Below are 18,363 nucleotides of genomic sequence, written 5' to 3' on the forward strand. Positions count from 1 at the left end.
ATAAAACACGATCGGTACAAAAAGCGTCCCCTGTACAGCACAAAGGTACAGCTGGGCGAAGGCCACCCGCGGGGGCTGGGCCGGGGTCCCGGGGGTCCCCCCGCCCCGGCCGGCGCCGCCCCTACAATCACCGGGGGTCGAGAACGGGCGCTTCGGGGCAGGGGGACGGGCCGGGAGCCCCGGGGCTGCAGCGGGGCCCGGCCCGTGCTCGGGGGAGCCCCGGGGCTGCCCCGTTCCTGGCTGTGCTCGTTGGTCCCGCTGTGCCCCGCTGGGTCCCTCCCAGCGCCCGCTCCCAACCTGAGAAAAGCCTCCTCTGGCCCCGCAGCGGGAGGAGGAGGAGGAAGGGGAGGAGGAGGAAGGTGCTATTGCTGCAGCCGGGGCGCAGGAGGGAGCCGGGCAGGGCAGCTGTGCCAGGGCACGGCGAGGGCAGCGCTGCCGGGGCTGGGCCCCCGCGCCCCCCCTCCCAATAAATAACTATTTACAGCGTATAAATAAATAGAGTGGGGGCAGCTGCGGGATCGGGCGGGCCCTGCCGCGCCCTAAGGCACGTGGGGGCCGAGCCGCGCCCGCGACGGGCCGGTCCTGGTCCCGGTCCCGGTGCTCTCCCGGCTTCCACCCGGGGCCGGGGCTGGCCGAGGGCCGCTCTGTGTCCCGGGGTGGGACAGCCACCGCTGTGTGTCCGGCCCGGGAGCCAGCACACTGTCCCCGCTCTGCCCTGTCCCGCCCCGCGTCCCTCCGCACCATCGCTGCCGGGGGCCCCGAGACCGCTTGGAAGATTCCGGAGCGGGGACAGCACGGGAGGGCGGCGGCCCCGCCCCGCTCGGTGACCGGAGCCGCTCCGGTGGCGCGGATGGACGCACGGAGCCCGCGGCCCCCGTCCGGCACAGCCCCAGCCCCGCCTCAGTCCCCTCCTGCTCAGTCCAACTTCTCCAGCACCGAGGGCACGTAGACCAGGCTGAGCTCGCTGCCGAAGTTGCAGACGATGGCGGCGTTCTCCAGCACCAGGATCTGCCGCGCCGGCTGCGACTCGTTGCTCTTGCCCAGGTAGACGGTCTGGAGCAGGTCCCCGTAGCCGATGTCCCAGAAGGACACGCAGCCCTGGCCCCCCGTCACCAGCAGGTTGTCCGAGATGACGCCCAGGCTGGCGCCGCAGCCCAGCTCCTGCGGGACGGAGGGGAGAGCTGAGCTCCGGGGGCGAGAGCCGAGCTCTGGGATCGGGAGCCGAGCTCCGAGGACTGGAGCGGGACAGAGGTGAGAGCTGAGCTCCGGGGGTCAGAACCGAGCTCTGAGGGTAGAGAGCTGAGCTCCGGGGTTGGGAGCGGGGCAGAGCTAGACCCTGCGTGACCGGAGCCTTTTCCTGGGACAGGGAGGCTGTTCCAAGCGTGCCCAGCTGAAACACGAGCTCTGCAGCCTCCAAGCGCAGCTGAGGTGTCTGCAGGGTCTGGTGGGGGCCTGGAAAAACCAGGAGGGCCCCTGAGGGTGTGAGCTGGGCAAGGGCTCAGCCTGGAGAGAAGGAGGCTCAGGAGGCACCTTGTGGCTCTGCACAGCTCCTGACAGGAGGGAACAGCTGTGGGGTGGTTGGGAACAGGGACAGGAGGAGAGGGAATGGCCTCAGGCCGGGCTGGGGAGCCTCAGGGGGTACATCAGCAGGAATTTCCCCATGGAAAGGGTGATGAGACTTCAGAAGGGGCTGCCCAGGGTAGCAGAGCAGTGTCCTGCCCTGGAAGGATTTAAAATCCCTGTGGATGTGGCACCTGTGGACACAATCAGTGGTGGCCTTGGCAGCGCAGGGGTTGGACTCCAGGGTCTCCAAGGGTTTTCCCACCCGGGCAATTCCTGGTTAACCCTCCCAGGTCGCACCTGCTGGATGGAGTAGAGCTTGACGCCCGAGCTGCGGTCCCAGATGCTGATGACGTCGTCCAGGCCGCTGCTGATGACGCAGGAGGTGGTGCAGGTCAGCGAGGTGACGTCCCCGCGGTGCGCGAACATGTGGCTGACGCGGCTGCCCGTCAGCACGTCCCACAGGCAGATGGCCCCGTCCTGGCCGCCGCTGGCCAGCACCATGGTCTGCAGGACAGCGGGGACACCTCAGTGCCGGGGCACACGCGGTGCCACCAATGCTCCCGATGCAGGGGAGCGAGCGGGGCTGCACCCTGCGCTGCCAGCCCAGGGATTCCATGCCCGTTCCCTGTGCCTGAGCAGGCTGGGGGAACAGAGCCCAGGAACCCCAGTGCAGAGGCACCCGAGGTCACCTCTGTGCAGTGGGAGAGCACCTGGGGGCACTCACACTGTAGGGAGCACAAGGGGGACCCCCACTCCTCCTGGCACTGGGACAGAGCCTCCCTGGGGGCTCAGGCCCCGTTTCAGGCCTGCTCAGCCCCAGCTCGCAGTGCAGGGACAGGGATTCCCTGCTCCAGAAGGACAGAGGAGCAAGAGATCTCCAGGAAAAGAGATTGCTGAGCTCACAGAGAACTGGGGGGGAAACTCTGGCTTGGCCAGTGAGAGATGGAGGGGGCCAGATGGGTGCCTCCAGCTGAACCACTGGCTCAGGGATGGGAGCAGGGACGGGCTGAGGTGTGATCTCAGCGTGGGCTCAGGTATCAGCTCAGTGTGAGGGCTCAGGCCCAGCAGCTGCCCGTACCTGGTCGATGTACACGGCCGTGATGGCTCCCGAGTGGCCCTGCAGGGTGAACAGGCAGCACGAGTCCTCCAGCCGGAACACCTGGGGCAGGAGAGGCCCGAGTGAGGCTCTGGGGCCACCTGGGCTCTGGGTGGTGCCACCTGAGCTCCCATGGCACAGCAGGTCCCACCTGGTCCCACCGTGCACAGCCAGAGCCTGCCTGTGGTGCCAGGGGGTGCAGGGCAGGGCATGGCTGGTGGGCAGTGCCAGGGTGGCCACAGGGCAGTGACTGCATAGGGGAAGGAGAGAGGGGACACCCCAGAACCTGGGTCTGCCACTCAGGGAATGTCACAGCAGCCTCATGGAATGCTCCAGGCTGGGGACACAGGAGCTGGAAAGACCCTGGGGTGCTGGTGGATGTGACCCAGATGAGCAAGAGGCCAATGGCTCCTGGATTTTGTGTCAAAATACTGTGGCTGCAAGATCAGGGCAGGGATTGTCCCTTTGTGCTGGCCCTGCTGAAGGGCCTCAGATCCTGGGGGCTGCTTTGGGTCCCCCCGACAGGAAGACCTGGAGGGGCTGGAGCGTGTCCAGGGAAGGGAACGGAGCTGGGAAGGGTTTGGAGCCCCAGGAGAGGCTGAGGGAGCTGGGAAGGGGCTCAGCCTGGAGCAAAGGGGTCTCAGGAGGGACCTTGTGGCTCTGCACAGCTCCTGACAGGAGGGGACAGTCGGGGTGGTTGGGTTCCGCTCCAGGGAACAGGGACAGGAGGAAAGGGAGGTTTAGGCTGGATATTGGGAAAACTCCTTTGTGGGAAAGGTGATCCGGCATTGGAAGGGGCTGCCAGGGCAGTGGTGGAGTCCCCATCCCTGAAGGGATTTTAAAGCCATGTGGATGTGGCACTTGGGGACATGGGTTTGTGGTGGCCTTGGCACTGCTGGGCACTGGCTGGACTTGACAATCTTGAAGAGCTTTCCCAGCCTCAGTGACTCCATCCCATTCCCGAGGCACGAGGGTCCCACACTCAGCTCAGGGTGACATTCTGGGCTCTGTCCTTGGACTTCTCGGTGAACAGATCCCACAGAACTCCCAGCTCTCCCTCCCTGCCCCGCTGTCCCTGCCCATCCATCCCTGCCCCGCTCACCCTGAGCGTGTGGTCCTGCCTGTCCCTCCCTGTCCCGCTGTCCCTGCCCCGCTGTCCCTGTGTCCCGCTCACCCTGAGGGTGTGGTCCTGGCTGTCCCTGTCCCTCCCTGCCCCGCTGTCCCTGTGTCCCGCTCACCCTGAGGGTGTGGTCCTGGCTGTCCCTGTCCCTCCCTGCCCCGCTGTCCCTGTGCCCCGCTCACCCTGAGAGTGTGGTCCTGGCTGTCCCTCCCTGTCCCGCTGTCCCTGCCCGGGTGTCCCTGTCCCGCTCACCCTGAGCGTGTGGTCCTGGCTGTCCCTCCCTGCCCATCCATCCCTGCCCCGCTCACCCTGAGCGTGTGGTCCTGGCTGTCCCTGCCTGCCCCGCTGTCCCTGCCCATCCATCCCTGCCCCGCTCACCCCGAGCGTGTCGTCCTGGCTGTCCCTCCCTGTCCCTCCCTGTCCCACTGTCCCTGCCCATCCATCCCTGCCCCGCTCACCCTGAGCGTGTGGTCCTGGCTGCCGGTGACGAGGCGGCCGGCCGCGGCCCTCAGCGCGGTGATGGGTTTGTGGTGCGCGCACGCCACGCTGTGCGTGAGGCGGCAGCGCAGCCCCGCGGCCCCGCGGCTCAGCTCCGGCGACGGCGGCAGGCTGCTCCTGCCCGGGCCTCCTGCGGGACACACGGGGTCAGAGAGAGGGGTCTGGGTGCTGGGAACCGGGGAACTGGGGCTGGGAATGGGTGGGAATCTATAAAATCAGAGCGGTTTTGGGAAAGCTGCAAAAGGCAGGCCCCAGACTCAGATACAGCAGAACTGTGAGCAGAGCTAAGCAACAGTCGTGAGTTAGGTCAGCAGAAAAATTATTTAAACTGTAGAAAAAGCAAGGGCAAACAGAACAATGGCCTGTGTATTAACGTTTGTCTGAATAACTCTCTAAGCTGCAGAAAGTTTATCTAGCAAGATATTAAGAAGGTTAAAGCTTAATAATGGAGCTCTGTGCGTTGTGTTTTAAGGCTTACAAGCAGGTATTGTATTTGAAATAAGCAAGCATTGTTTAACCAAAGGTACATGTGCTTATGGTGGTTGGATAGAACCACTGTCAATATGCTTTTGCTTCGTGTGATTGGTTAAGAAGCTTATAAAGTAAGTTGTAACATTAAGTTTTTTGGTCTGCTGCCTGGATTGTGAGCTGCTGGCATCTTCCCATTGTCATAATCATGTAATGAGAGTGATGCTGAAAAATAAACAGCTTGAGGAACTTTCCACAGCAGCCCCATCTCGTTCGTGGTCTGTAAATAACCCCCCTGCCAGTGTCAGGAATGCAGCTGAGAACAACTTGTGCTAAGGACAGCTGAGTGAGGGTCTCAACAGCATCAGAGAATTCCAGACTGGTTTGGGATGGAAGAGCCCTTAAAGCCCATCCAGTCCCACACCCCACCTGCCAGGGTGCCCAGCACAGGGAGCTCCCTCAGCTCAGCGCAGCTCTGGGTGTTCTGGAGCAGTTACCACCAAAGCTGAAGGGGCTGTGAGGAGGAGGAAGGCTCAGCTGCAGGGAGGGGAAGGCAGGAGCCCAGGGCACTGCACTGACGTTCCAACACTGCTCACCTCGGAACTGCAGGTGGTTCAAGGCCGTGTGTGTCTCCAGAGAGAAGAAATCCAAGGAGCCGTTCAGGCGGGCAGCCACGATCCTGAGGGACAGACGTGGGGCTGAGAGAGGCCCTTCCCCGAGCCCCAAACCTGGGAACACCCCCAGGCCAAGCACAGACCCCCCACCCCCGGGAGGGGGCTGCACAGAGCTGGGCTGGGACACTGGACACAGCTCTGAATGGAATGGACAATGGCAGTGCCTCTGAACTGGACACAGCTCAGAATGGACAATGGCAGTGCCTCTGAACTGGACACAGCTCAGAATGGACAATGGCAGTGCCTCTGAACTGGACAGCTCAGAATGGACTGGACAATGGCAGTGCCTCTGAACTGGACACAGCTCAGAATGGACAATGGCAGTGCCTCTGAACTGGACACAGCTCTGAATGGAATGGACAATGGCAGTGCCTCTGAACTGGACACAGCTCAGAATGGACTGGACAATGGCAGTGCCTCTGAACTGGACACAGCTCAGAATGGACTGGACAATGGCAGTGCCTCTGAACTGGACACAGCTCAGAATGGAATGGACAATGGCAGTGCCTCTGAACTGGACACAGCTCAGAATGGACTGGACAATGGCAGTGCCTCTGAACTGGACACAGCTCTGAATGGAATGGACAATGGCAGTGCCTCTGAACTGGACACAGCTCAGAATGGACTTGGACAATGGCAGTGCCTCTGAACTGGACACAGCTCTGAATGGAATGGACAATGGCAGTGCCTCTGAACTGGACACAGCTCTGAATGGACAATGGCAGTGCCTCTGAACTGGACACAGCTCTGAGTGGACAATGGCAGTGCCTCTGAACAGCAGTGACCCAAAGGTGTCCCAGCCTTGGACGTTCAGCTACTGACATCACTGAGGGCAGAAGAAGTGGCTGCTGGAGCATTCCTGGAGCCAGGAAAGCTGGTGAAAGGTGGATACACAGAGGATTAGGCTGGATGTGAGGTTGGATAGCAAGCAAAGGTGGTTAGACACTGAATGGGCTCCCCTGGGAATGGTGACAGCTCCAACCCTGCCAGAGCTCAGGAGTGCTTGGACAAAGCTCTAAGGCACAGGGTGGGGTTGCTGGGGTGTCTTGGGCAGGGCCAGGGGTTGGACTCCATGATCCCTGGGGGCCCTTCCAGCTCAGGACACTCCATGACACTGATTCCAGGGAGGAGACATTCCAGCTGAGCCTCTGCTGCTGGGAGCTGCCGTGGAGGTTGGGGCTGAGGATCTCCCAGCACCTGCACAAGGAGTCACCTGTTGTTGAGGAAGACGAGGGCGGTGATGCCGGATTGTCCTTCATCATTGCTGCTGCGGAGAGTCCCCTCGATGGCATCCCACACCTGGGGAGGAGGGGGCACTGTGGTGACACTGGCCACAGGGACCTGGGATCCTGAACAGCTCTGTGTGCCCTGCTCCCGGCCCCTGAGCTGAGTGAGCAGTCACAGCTCCCTGTGCCAGGCTGTGTGACCTCCTGCTTCCCATTGCTGTGTCCCTGCTCCTCATCTCCACCTCCCATTACTGCATCCCTGCTCCTCATCTCCACCTCTGTTAGTACAACCCTGCTCCTCATCTCCACCTCCCATTACTGCATCCCTGCTCCTCATCTCCACTCTCCTGTTACTGTGTCCCTGTTCCTTCTCTCCACCTCTGTTACTGTGTGCCTGTTCCTCATCTCCACCTCTCTGCTCCTGTGTTCCTGCTCCTCATCTCCACCCTCCTGTTACTGTGTACCTGCTCCTCATCTCCACCCTCCTGTTACTGTGCACCTGCTCCTCACCTCCACCCTCCTGTTACTGCGCCCCACTCATCTACACCTCTGTTACTGTGTACCCCTTCATCTCCATCTCCCTGTTACTGTGTCCCCGTTCCTCCTCTCCACCTCCCTGTTACTGTGTCCCTGTTCCTCCTCTCCACCTCCCTGTTACTGTGTCCCTATTCCTGACCTCCACCCTCCTGTTACTGCGTCCCTGTTCCTCATCCCCACCTTCCCCTCGGCGTCCCTGCCCATCTCCACCTCCCATTACTGTGTCCCCACTCCTCACCTCCAGCTTGCCGTTGCTCCTGCCAGCCACGATGAGGTTCCCCTGCAGCTCCAGGCTCCAGATGGAGCTCTCCAGGTCCCCTCCCCAGGACGGCGGGGGCGAGGATTTGTCGCAGCTCTCGTCGCCGCCGCAGCCGCCCTCGTCCCCCCCGCAGGCCGGGGCGCGGCCGCCGCTCCCGCAGAGCCCGGCGGGGCCGTGCGGGGCCGGGAGCCCCGGGAAGGAGCCGTTCCTGCAGCCGGAGCCGCCGTGCTCCTCGTACACCTTCCCCACCAGGCTGCTGAAGTCGTAGCCCGAGTCCTTGCGGCGCGCGCCCACCGCCCGCAGCCGCGGCTCCGGCTCGGCCTTGGCGTGCTCCAGGAAGTTGGTGTCGATCAGGGAGGTCAGGTCGGGCTGGTCGCAGAACAGCGGCGGCTGCGGGGGCCCCAGCAGCCGTTTCAGCTGGTGGCTGCTCTCAAAGGAGTCCTCCGGGCCGTTCTTGCCGTCCGGGCTGGCGTCCCAGCCCTCCTGGTAGTCGAAGATGCCGCTGCTGTCCCGGCGCAGCCTGCAAGGAGGGACGGAGCTGAGCCCCTGGCTGTGGGCTGCCTCCCGGGAGCGCTGTGGGGCTGCGGGGACACGGCCAGGCCGTACCTGGGCTTGGGGATGACGGTGAGGCAGTCGCCCGTCTGCGCGTCCCACACGCGGATCTGCCCCACCAGGCAGCAGCTCACCAGCAGCATCCCGTCACTGGCCAGGCACTCGATGTCCTGTGGGGGACAACGACGAGCACAGCTCAGTGGGGCACCACCGAGGCCTCTGCGTGCTGAGCACAGCCTGGTGAGGGTGCAGAACTGCAGAGGTGGTGGACTTCATGTCAAAGCTGGCTGGGTTAGGAACTGAGGGACGGTGAGGACATGGATGTTCCTGGAAGGGTCCGAGACCAGGTTGGACAGGGCTTGGAGCAACCTGGGACAGTGGAAGGTGTCCCTGCCATGGCAGGGGTGGCACTGGATGAGTTTCAAGGTCCCTTTCAACCCAAACCGTTCTGGGATTCCAGGATCTCTGCCCAGAGCCCTCAGTGTGCACTGCACTGCTGCAAACCCAACAGACTCCACCTGTCTTGCCTTCCCTAAAAAATTCCATCCCAGTCTGAAGGCAGGATCAGGAGCAGAGACACAGCTTTGCTGGGAGACACTGCAAACTCATCTTTCTGAATGCCCAAGAGCTTTGTTTCATCTCAGAACAGGAAGAATCCCAGACTCACCCTGGCTGGAAAATCCCTCCCAGAGCACTGAGTCACGCCTGTGACTGATCCTCCACTTTGTCACCCAGCCCAGAGTGCCGAGTGCCACATCCAGAGCCCCAGTGCCACATCCAGAGCCCCGAGTGCCCCGTCCAACTGTCCCCTGGTGCTCAGCAATGTGGACAATGTGGAGCCATCCCAGCAAAGCAGGGAATGGAAGCCCGAGGCGGTGATGGTGGAACTGCAGCCAGCCAGCCCCAGGAGGAGACAGAGCGTGCTGCAGGAATTTCACGCCCCAATAGCCTTTCCAGAGGAATGTATTGCAAAGCTGGACGTACCATGAGGTGTCCCCTGAGGACCAGGGGCACGATCTCAGTCTCGGGGGGCGAGTAGCCGTAGTCGTCGCAGGGCAGGTCCCCGTGGCGCCGCCGGCCCGGCCCGTTCTGCCCGTAGTTCTTGGGGCACAGCACCCGGTAGAGGCAGAACAGCAGCAGCACCAGCAGGATGCCCGATGCCAGGCCTAGGGCAGCCACCCTGGGGACACACAGAGACAAGAAGGTAAGGAAATAAACTCCAGTTTCCAGTCCACGGATAGATTTGGGAAGTTCTGTGCCGGGATTACTCATATGCTGGTCTGTTTCTCAGCTGAGAAGGCTTTTCAACAAATTACAGACATTTGTTGGAAATTAAGGGGAGTTTAATGGGAAAATGACAATTTCCCCATTACAAGATTTTGAGGCTTTTCAGTAAGGAAAGTAATGAGCGACTAAGATTTTAAGAAAACACCAGCTGGGGATGGGATAACAATGTGTTCAGCACGTGCAGATTCAGGCAGGGGTTGTGAGCTGTTCTCTCCACAGAGAGGGAAGCTCCTTGCACCAGAGTTTGATCTGATCCCCAATAAATCATTATCAAATTATATTCAGGTGGTTGCTGGATCCTTGGAAGTGTCCAAGGCAAGGTTGGACAGGGCTTGGAGCACCCTGGGATAGTGGAAGATGTCCCTGCCCATGGCACAGAGTGGGACTGGATTGGTTTTAAGGTCCCTTCCAACCCAGACCATTCTGGGCTTCTATGAAATCACATTTAAACCCCCAAATTGACCTTCTGTCCTGGTCACCCTGTATTGCTGCAGGAGCCCTAAGGGGCTCCATGCACAGCCTGCTCTCAGTGATGGAAAAGTGCGAGGATGCACCAATTTCCCTTTGCACAGGAGCATCCCCAGCTGCTGCTTTGCACTGCAGCATCCCCAGCACCCTGAGCTGCTGCTTTGCACAGGAGCATCCCCAGCTGCTGCTTTGCACTGCAGCATCCCCAGCACCCTGAGCTGCTGCTTTGCACAGGAGCATCCCCAGCTGCTGCTTTGCACTGCAGCATCCCCAGCAGCTGCTTTGCACTGGAGCATCCCCAGCTGCTGCTTTGCACTGCAGCATCCCCAGCATCCCCAGCTGCTGCTTTGCACAGGAGCGTCCCCAGCTCTGGCACCGCAGCTTCAGGAGCTTTCTGGTCTCCCAGCAGGGAGGGGCCCTGAGGAACCAGCCCTGAAGGAGCAGCCTGAAGCAGCCCCGTTGCCCCTGGCCGTGACAGACACGGTACTTGTAGAGGGTGACGTCCTGGTGACCGCGGGGCTGCGCGCCGCGCTCGGGCCGCGGGGCCGTGTCCAGGAAGGGCTGCGAGCGCCGCGCCTCCTGCGGGTGCCGCATCTCCAGCGCCTCCTGCGGCTTCAGGTACAGCGTCACGGGGATGGCCGGCAGGATGCTGATGTACCTGCGGGCACAGGGACAGCGGCTCAGGAGGGGCACCGGGGGACAGGCAGCCACGGCAGGGATCAGGGTGCTTTCAGCGTGTAAATTCAGGTGCTCTGAGCTAAAGGTGTCCTTGAAATATTCTCCTCTAAAGCTATTCCCCAGGTTAGAGCCAACACAAATGAAGCCTGACGAGATCAAGTGGATCCCATGAATTTAAGCCTGGTTTCCTGTGTGCTGCAGGCTGGGAGGTCTCACCTAGCAGCTTTTTCAGCTCAGCTGTCTCTTCCTCACATGTACTATTTCCATCCCTTACAGATGATTGTATCAGACAGCTGTGGAATTACTGGAGTTGGAAAAACCCTCTGACATCGAGTCTGACTGCTTCCCCTTGTGCTGCCAAGGCCACCACTAACCCATGTCCCCAAACCCCACATCCACAGGGCTTTTAAATCTCTCCAGGGATGGGGACTCCACTACTGCCCTGGGCAGCTGTGCCAGCTTTTGGGGAAGGATTCTTCCCAGTATCCACCCTGACCCTCCCCTGGAAACCCCTGAGGCCGTTCCCTCTCCTCCTGTCCCTGTTCACTGGAGCACAGCCTGACCCCCTGGCTGTCCCCTCCTGTCAGGAGTTCTGCAGAGCCACAAGGGCCCCTCTGAGCCCCCTTTTCTTGTTTTGCAAATTTGAAAACTTCAATTCCAGGATGAAGGAAGACACAAGACACCCAGCACACAAACCACCCAGGAGCAGAGTGGAACAACCCTGACTCCCAGAGGAACAGCCCTGGAGGGTTTGTGAGCTCTGCCCACCCCAGGGGCGCTGCTCAGCAGCTCCTCCCGCACACACAGCTGGGATGAGCCCCATGGAAGCAGGCTGTGTGAGTTGAGAGCACCAAGGACAGAAGCAAGACAAACCCTTGGGCTCAGCTGCCAGCTCCCTGTGCCAGTGGCACCCCATGCCAGCCCACCGCACTTGCCTCTTGGCCAGGGTGATGTTGTAGTAGCTGAAGAGGGCAGGCCAGTGCCTGAAGGAAAGCTTCCTCCAGATCTCCTCATCCTCGGCTCCCCAGGTGACCTGTGCCTCCGTTCCCAGCTCCAGCTGCCCGCTGGCCCTGCCCTCGGGGCCCCAGGGCTGCTGCTCGGGCTCCAGCCGCGCCTTGGGCTCCGTGCGGTTCTCGGGCAGCTGCACGGGCTCCGAGGGGAACACGGACAGGGCCAGCTTGGGGTCCCCGGCGGGCAGCACCCCGCCGGGAACGGGCATGGCGGGCAGGCCCGCGTCCCCCAGGGGACTCTGCTCCGTCACCTGCGACGTGAGGTAGGTGCGGAGCCCGGCGGGGTCCGTGTACAGCAGGATTCCGATCCAGATCACTGTGCCGGCCTGTGCGGGGAGAGACAGTGCCCTCAGTGTCACTGCATTGTCACCTGCCCTCAGTGTCACTGCCCTGTCCCCTGCCCTCAGTCACTGCATTGTCCCCTGCCCTCAGTGTCACTGCATTGTCACCTGCTTGTGCGGGGAGAGAGACAGTGCCCTCAGTGTCACTGCATTGTCCCCTGCCCTCAGTGTCACTGCATTGTTCCCTGCCTGTGCGGGGAGAGACAGCGCCCTCAGTGTCACTGCATTGTCCCCTGCCCTCAGTGTCACTGCCCTGTCCCCTGCCCTCAGTGTCACTGCATTGTCCCCTGCCCTCAGTGTCACTGCATTGTCACCTGCCTGTGCGGGGAGAGACAGTGCCCTCAGTGTCACTGCCCTGTCCCCTGCCCTCAGTGCCACCTCCCTGTCCCCTGCCTGAGAGAGACACAGTGCCCTCAGTGTCACTGCCCTGTCCTCTGCCTGTGCAGGGTGAGAGACAGCACCCTCAGTGTCACTGCATTGTCACCTGCCATTCAGTGCCACTGCCCTGTCCCCTGCCTGTGCAGGGTGAGAGACAGCTCAGTGTCACTGCATTGTCACCTGCCCTCAGTGCCACCTCCCTGTCCCCTGCACTCAGTGCCACCTCCCTGTCCCCTGCCTGAGAGAGACACAGCTCCCTCAGTGCCACTGCCCTGTCCCCTGCCTGTGCAGGGTGAGAGACAGCTCTCTCAGTGTCACCTCCCTGTCCCCTGCCCTCAGTGTCACTTCCCTGTCCCCTGCCCTTCAGATCACTGCTCTGTCCCCCTGCCTGTGCAGTCCTCCTGGCAGCGTGTGTGCCATCCGTGCTCTCTGTGTGCCCCCCTGGCAGTCTGAGTGCCCCCCCGGCAATGTGTGAGCCCCTGGCAGTCTCTGTACCCCCCTGTCTCTCTCTGTGCCCGCCCTGGCAGTGTGTGTGCCCCCCGGCAGTCCCTGTGCCCCCCAGTCTCTCTGTGTGCCCCCACGTACCATGATGAGGCGCTGTGCCAGGCGGGTGCGGGCGAAGAAGTAGATGACGCGCAGGCGCTTGGGCAGGCGCAGGTTGCGCAGCGAGGACGGCTGCAGGGTGATGGTGTGGGGGGTGACGGGGTGGGGGCCGTGGGGGCCGTGTGGGGCCATGCTGTGTGGGGTGTGGGGGGTCACGGCGTGTGGCACCGCCGGGCGCAGCGGCCGCGGGCGGCACGGGGGCCTGGCCGGGCACGACTCGGGGGGCAGGCGCTTGTTCAGGTCAGCCAGCTGCAACAGAGAGAGGGCAGGGGTGAGGGACTGCTCCAGTGCAAGGGGACCCTGGGAGCTGGGAGGGACCCCTGGGAGCTGGGAGGGACCCCTGGAGAAGGACTGTGCCCCCAGGGTCAGGGGTGACTCCTTGGTGCCTCCTCCCAGCCCATTTACCCCAACCAGCACACTGACAGACTCAGGGAATCATGGAATGGTTGGGATGGAAGGGACCCTAAAGTCCACCCCATCCCAGCCCTGCCATGCCAGGGACCCCTCCCACTGTCCCAGGGACACCTCCTGCGGTCCCAGGCTGCTCCCAGCCCTGTCCAGCCTGGCCCTGGGCACTGCCAGGGATCCAGGGGCAGCCACAGCTGCTCTGGGCACCTGTGCCAGGGCCTGCCCACCCTCACAAAGTTCTTCCTAATGTCCAATGGAAACCTTCTCTCTGTCAGTTTGAAGACATCCCCCCTTAACCTGTCCAACATCCCTCCTCATCTTTCTTGTGGCTCCCTTCAAGTCCTGGAAGGCCACAAGCAGGTCTTTAAGCTTTCCATCCCCAGGCTGTGTAAACCCAATTCTCTGAGCTTTTCCTCACAGCAGAGCTGCTCCATCCCTCTAATCCACTTGATGTTTCCTCTGGATTTGCTCCCACAGCTCCATGTCCTTCCTAAGAGTGCCTTTTCCCACAAGTGCTCTGTTCCCAATCCCTGTGTGTGTAACCAAGCAAGTACAGAACCAGAACTGTAACAGCTCAGGATCAGAAGAAAGAGCCTCAAGCTGACATGGAGAAGTTTAGGTTAAATATCAGGAATAATTTCCTCCTGGAATGGGGGCCAGCCCTGGCACAGCTGCCCAGAACAGGAGTGGAGTCCCCATCCCTGGGGGGATTTAACAGCCACGAGGATGTGGCACTCAGGGGCAGGGACAGTGGTGGTGCTGGGGAGTGGTTAAAGGCCCTTCTGAGCTCAGTGAGTCCATGATTCTGTCCTTTTCCCCTTTCAGGGGTGGGATACTGGGGCTGTGCCCCCCTCCTGCCCCGGGCCGTGCCCCTCGCCCACCTCCATGCGGCGGATGTCGATGGACAGCACGGTGGTGAAGAAGAACATCTGCAGGAAGAAGTCTGACACCAGCCCCACCACGGCAAAGAGGCAGAACTCCTGTGCGAGGGTGAGACAGGCATCAGCTCCCCCTGCACCTCAGAGCGAGGGAAGCCAGCAGTGCCTCACTGATAACCCTGGGATCCACCTCTGGGGCTGGCTCAGAGCTCAGGGCTGGGGGAGTCCGTGAGAGAACCCAAGGTATTTATTCTAATTCACATTCTGTGTTCTCTTTGGCCACAACCCATCAAAACCTGAGACTCTGCTCCCAGGGAACAAGGAACAGGATGAGAGGAAGAAGCCTCAGGTTGTGCCAGGGGAGATTTAGATTGGAAATGAGGGAAAATTAGGGAAATTTCTTCCCCAGAAGGGGCTGTTAGGCACTGGAACTGCCCAGGGCAGGGGTGCAGTCCCCGTGCCTGGAGGGATTTTACAGCTGTGCGGCACTGGGGGACACGGACGAGTGGTGGCAGTGCTGGGGACACTTGGATTTGATGGTCCCAAGGCTTTTCCAGCCCAGCCAGTTCCCTGGCTGTGTGAGCAGCTGCCAGTGCCTCCCTGCAGCGCTCAGGCTCTGTCCTGCAGCCCCTCTCACCTGGATGGCCGGGACCAGGGTGAAGTACCCGATGAGGATGATGCCCAGCTCCGTGGCCATGTTCTTCATGATGGACCAGCTCTCATTGCTCAGGCCTGGGGGAGGGCAGGGACAGGTCAGGGCAGCCTCTTCACTGTGCCACACGTGAACACAGCCAGAGGAGCAGCATTTCCCCTCCCTAAAACCAGGAATCTGCAGGCAACAGGCCCAAAAGGCCCTTCCAGGCTAAAACTCCTGAGTGCAAAGGCCAACTGGAGTTCTGTGTCCTGTTTCCCATCCAGGACCCAAACCACTTGTATTTCTAAAACTAAAATCAGCATCACTCTAGAATCTCTTCTCCCTGATGTTTAGAAACAGCTTTGAAGACTGCAAATCCCATTTATCCATGGTGTGAGCACACTCAAATCCTTCCACAGGCACAGAGCATTGATAGAATGGAAAATATTATTTTGTCTCACATTCAGGGGAATTTTGTAGGACCTGCGTTCTGCACTTCTGATATCCATGACCTGAGGGCAGCGCTCAGTATCCACACCAGGAGATCCAGCTCTCCCCTACCAATATTTTTTATATTTATTTAGCCTGTTTTGGTCAACAATCCCAAAAGGCAGTGCCCACAACAGCAGCATTATGTTCTTGGAATTCACAACAAAAGGCTGTACAAGTCACCTTGTTTCCTTCCCAGACCTGAACGAGATCATTTCCAGCCACTGGCTCTCTCACTTTTCCTTCTCCCAGTCCCTGCTTCTCCCATTTTCCCTTTCCCAGCCCCTGGCTCTCCCATTTTCCCCTTTCCCAGCCCCTGGCTCTCCCATTTTCCCCTTTCCCATCCCCTGGCTCTCCCATTTTCCCCTTTCCCAGCCCCTATCTCTCCCATTTTCCCCTTTCCCAGCCCCTGGCTCTCCCACTTTCCCCTCTCCCAGCCCCTGTCTCTCCCATTTTCCACTTCCCCAGCCCCTGTCTCTCCCACTTTTCCCTTTCCCAGCCCCTGGCTCTCCCATTTTCCCCTTTCCCAGCCCCTATCTCTCCCATTTTCCCCTTTCCCAGCCCCTGGCTCTCCCACTTTCCCCTCTCCCAGCCCCTGTCTCTCCCATTTTCCACTTCCCCAGCCCCTGTCTCTCCCACTTTTCCCTTTCCCAGCCCCTGGCTCTCCCATTTTCCCCTCTCCCAGCCCCTAGATTACCCACTTTCCCCTTTCCCAGCCCCTGGCTCTCCCATTTTCCCCTTTCCCAGCCCCTGGCTCTCCCATTTTCCCCTTTCCCAGCCCCTGGCTCTCCCATTTTCCCCTTTCCCAGCCCCTGTCTCTCCCATTTCCCCTCTCCCAGCCCCTGTCTCTCCCATTTTCCACTTCCCCAGCCCCTGTCTCTCCCACTTTTCCCTTTCCCAGCCCCTGTCTCTCCCATTTCCCCTTTCCCAGCCCCTGGCTCTCCCATTTTCCACTTTTCCCAGCCCCTGTCTCTCCCATTTCCCCTTTCCCAGCCCCTGGCTCTCCCATTTTCCCCTTTCCCAGCCCCCAGGGCAGGACCCCACCTTGGGCAATGCGCAGCTTCACCTCCAGGTCCACGGGCGTGGACACCACGGACTTGGTGAGCACCAGCACGTTCTCCAGGCCAATCACCACCACCAGGTATGGGAATATCTCTCTGGGGAGACAGAGGCACAGCTGAGGAGGGGTCCAGCAGCAGGGCCAGACAAGCCAAGGCACGTTCTGTCCAGCTCTATTGGTAATATTCCAATACAACAGTGACCGTGCCCCGCAGCGTGTCCAGCCCCACAGGAGCTGCTTCCAGCACACTGAATGAACTGCCCAGGTGTGCCCCAGCTGTGCCCCTGGCAGGGCTGGCACGTACCCGCCGTTGAGCGTGGGGGTGAGGCCGAACAGGGTGCAGAGCCCCACGGACATGAGCAGGGAGCTGAGCACCGTCACCACTGCTGCCAGAGCCAGGCCCCACTTGGACTTCACCATGTCGATCTTGCCTGCAAAAAACAGCCCAAACAGGTCAGCAGGGACAGCACACGGTGTGGACACACAGACGGGGACAGATGGACACTGATGGGGACAGCATGGTCACCCTGACCAGCCCCAGCAGGGCACAGGACACCCCAGCCCAGAGGGGAGGCACTGCAGTGTCTGAAATGAAATTAAAGTTCTGCAGTGTCTGAAATGAAATTAAAGTATTGCAGTGTCTGAAATGCAGGTACTGCAGTGTCTGACATGCAATTAAAGTTCTGCAGTGTCTGAAATGCAGGTACTGCAGTGTCTGAAATTAAATTTAAGTACTGCAGTGTTTGAAATGAAATTAATGTACTGCAGTGTCTGAAATTAAATTAAAGTATTGCAGTGTCTGAAATGAAATTAAAGTATTGCAGTGTTTGAAATGCAGGTACTGCAGTGTCTGAAATGAAATTAAAGCACTGCAATGTCTGACATGCAGGTACTGCAGTGTCTGAAATGAAATGAATGTACTGCAGTGTCTGAAATGCAGGTATGGCACTGCTCATGTCTGAAATGCAGGTACTGCAGCGCCTGAAATGAAGGTACTGCAGTCCTGAAATGAAATGTAGAAATTTTAAAATTTGACACATTTTTTGTTTTTCGGATCAGAATGAAGGACCAAAAAAATTAATTTTTAAGAAAAATAATTATTTTGAGAAAAAGTTGCTTCAGAGAAGGCAGAATCCATGTTCTCTGCCATGTGTAGGCCACCAATCCGGACCTGCCCAGCTAGCGTGGGGAACTGGGAACGTGGCTGTTTTCTGGGCAGAGATCCAGAACAAGTCTGGAATGCAGATCCCACAGCCCCCCAGGACAGGGTGGGACAGGGGACAGTGCTGCTTCACAGCTCACACCTGTCCCAGCACTGCACCAAACTGAAATGTGGCCAGAGAGGTTTAAACCCACCAGCTCAGAACATGATCTGTCTTATAATGGATGAAACAAACTGGGAAAAAAGGCATTGCTGTGGCATCTGAGGGTGCCCAAGACAGAAAACACCTTGGAAGGTGTCAAAGAATCATGGAATAGTTTGGGTTGGAAGGGACTTTAAAGGAGTCTATCCACTATCCCAGGCCTTGGACACCTCCAGGGATGGGGAAAGGAATCACAAGGAATAAATAACAGCACCCTGGCTGAGAGGGGCAAACGAGCAGGAATCAGGCAAACAGTTTTTAACCCTCTCCATGGCAGCTCAGGGCAGAACTCCACCACCACCTCTCCTGCTGAACCAGGAGGTGCTACAGACACCACCTGCACCCTGAGCCCCCCCCAGGCCCCAACCTACGTGTGGAGAAGTAGATGTAGGCGAAGAGGATGATGTAGGTGGTGACGAGCGGGATGAGCTCGGCGATGCCGATCTCCTCCTTGAAGTGCACATGCACCACGCTCTCCTCCCGCAGGCTGCAGTTGGGGCTGGGGTGCAGCAGCTTCAGCCGCGAGCGCAGGCTGCTCAGGAACCTGGGGACAGCGGTGCTGTGCTGTGAGTTCAGGGTTTATCCAGAAACCCGGGTCCCTCCCTGACAATTCCCTCCCAGGTGTGTCAGCCACCTCTCCTTTCCCCTCCCGGCACTGTCTGTCAGTCCTGGAATTCCAGAATTGGCAGATCCAAAGGATGCCCTCTACCCCTGGGGGGCACTGGGCCATCCAGGTGTCCTTTGTCCCTTTGTCCCTCCCCTCCTGTCCCTG

The 18,363-nt window shown here is 59.9% G+C and overlaps 1 protein-coding gene across 1 annotated transcript in view; it reads right to left on the minus strand.

Moving 5' to 3' along the window:
* Positions 1-24: 24 nt before the first annotated feature.
* The window catches only part of SCAP (SREBF chaperone), a 58,903-nt gene continuing 40,564 nt past the window's right edge, over positions 25-18,363 (minus strand). The window contains exons 7-23 of the mRNA XM_058809883.1: positions 17,963-18,135; positions 16,532-16,658; positions 16,212-16,324; positions 14,682-14,776; positions 14,048-14,146; positions 12,741-13,007; positions 11,362-11,762; positions 10,236-10,406; positions 8,978-9,173; positions 8,048-8,163; positions 7,421-7,961; positions 6,633-6,718; positions 5,342-5,424; positions 4,238-4,407; positions 2,642-2,722; positions 1,861-2,067; positions 25-1,161 (exon numbers count right to left, since the gene is read on the minus strand). Of these exons, the coding sequence (XP_058665866.1) occupies positions 916-1,161; positions 1,861-2,067; positions 2,642-2,722; positions 4,238-4,407; positions 5,342-5,424; positions 6,633-6,718; positions 7,421-7,961; positions 8,048-8,163; positions 8,978-9,173; positions 10,236-10,406; positions 11,362-11,762; positions 12,741-13,007; positions 14,048-14,146; positions 14,682-14,776; positions 16,212-16,324; positions 16,532-16,658; positions 17,963-18,135 (3,172 nt within the window). The 3' untranslated portion in view covers positions 25-915. The remainder of the gene's footprint in view (positions 1,162-1,860; positions 2,068-2,641; positions 2,723-4,237; positions 4,408-5,341; positions 5,425-6,632; positions 6,719-7,420; positions 7,962-8,047; positions 8,164-8,977; positions 9,174-10,235; positions 10,407-11,361; positions 11,763-12,740; positions 13,008-14,047; positions 14,147-14,681; positions 14,777-16,211; positions 16,325-16,531; positions 16,659-17,962; positions 18,136-18,363) is intronic.

Source organism: Ammospiza caudacuta, chromosome 1, assembly GCF_027887145.1.
Source record: "Ammospiza caudacuta isolate bAmmCau1 chromosome 1, bAmmCau1.pri, whole genome shotgun sequence".
Classification (NCBI taxonomy): Eukaryota; Metazoa; Chordata; class Aves; order Passeriformes; family Passerellidae; genus Ammospiza; species Ammospiza caudacuta.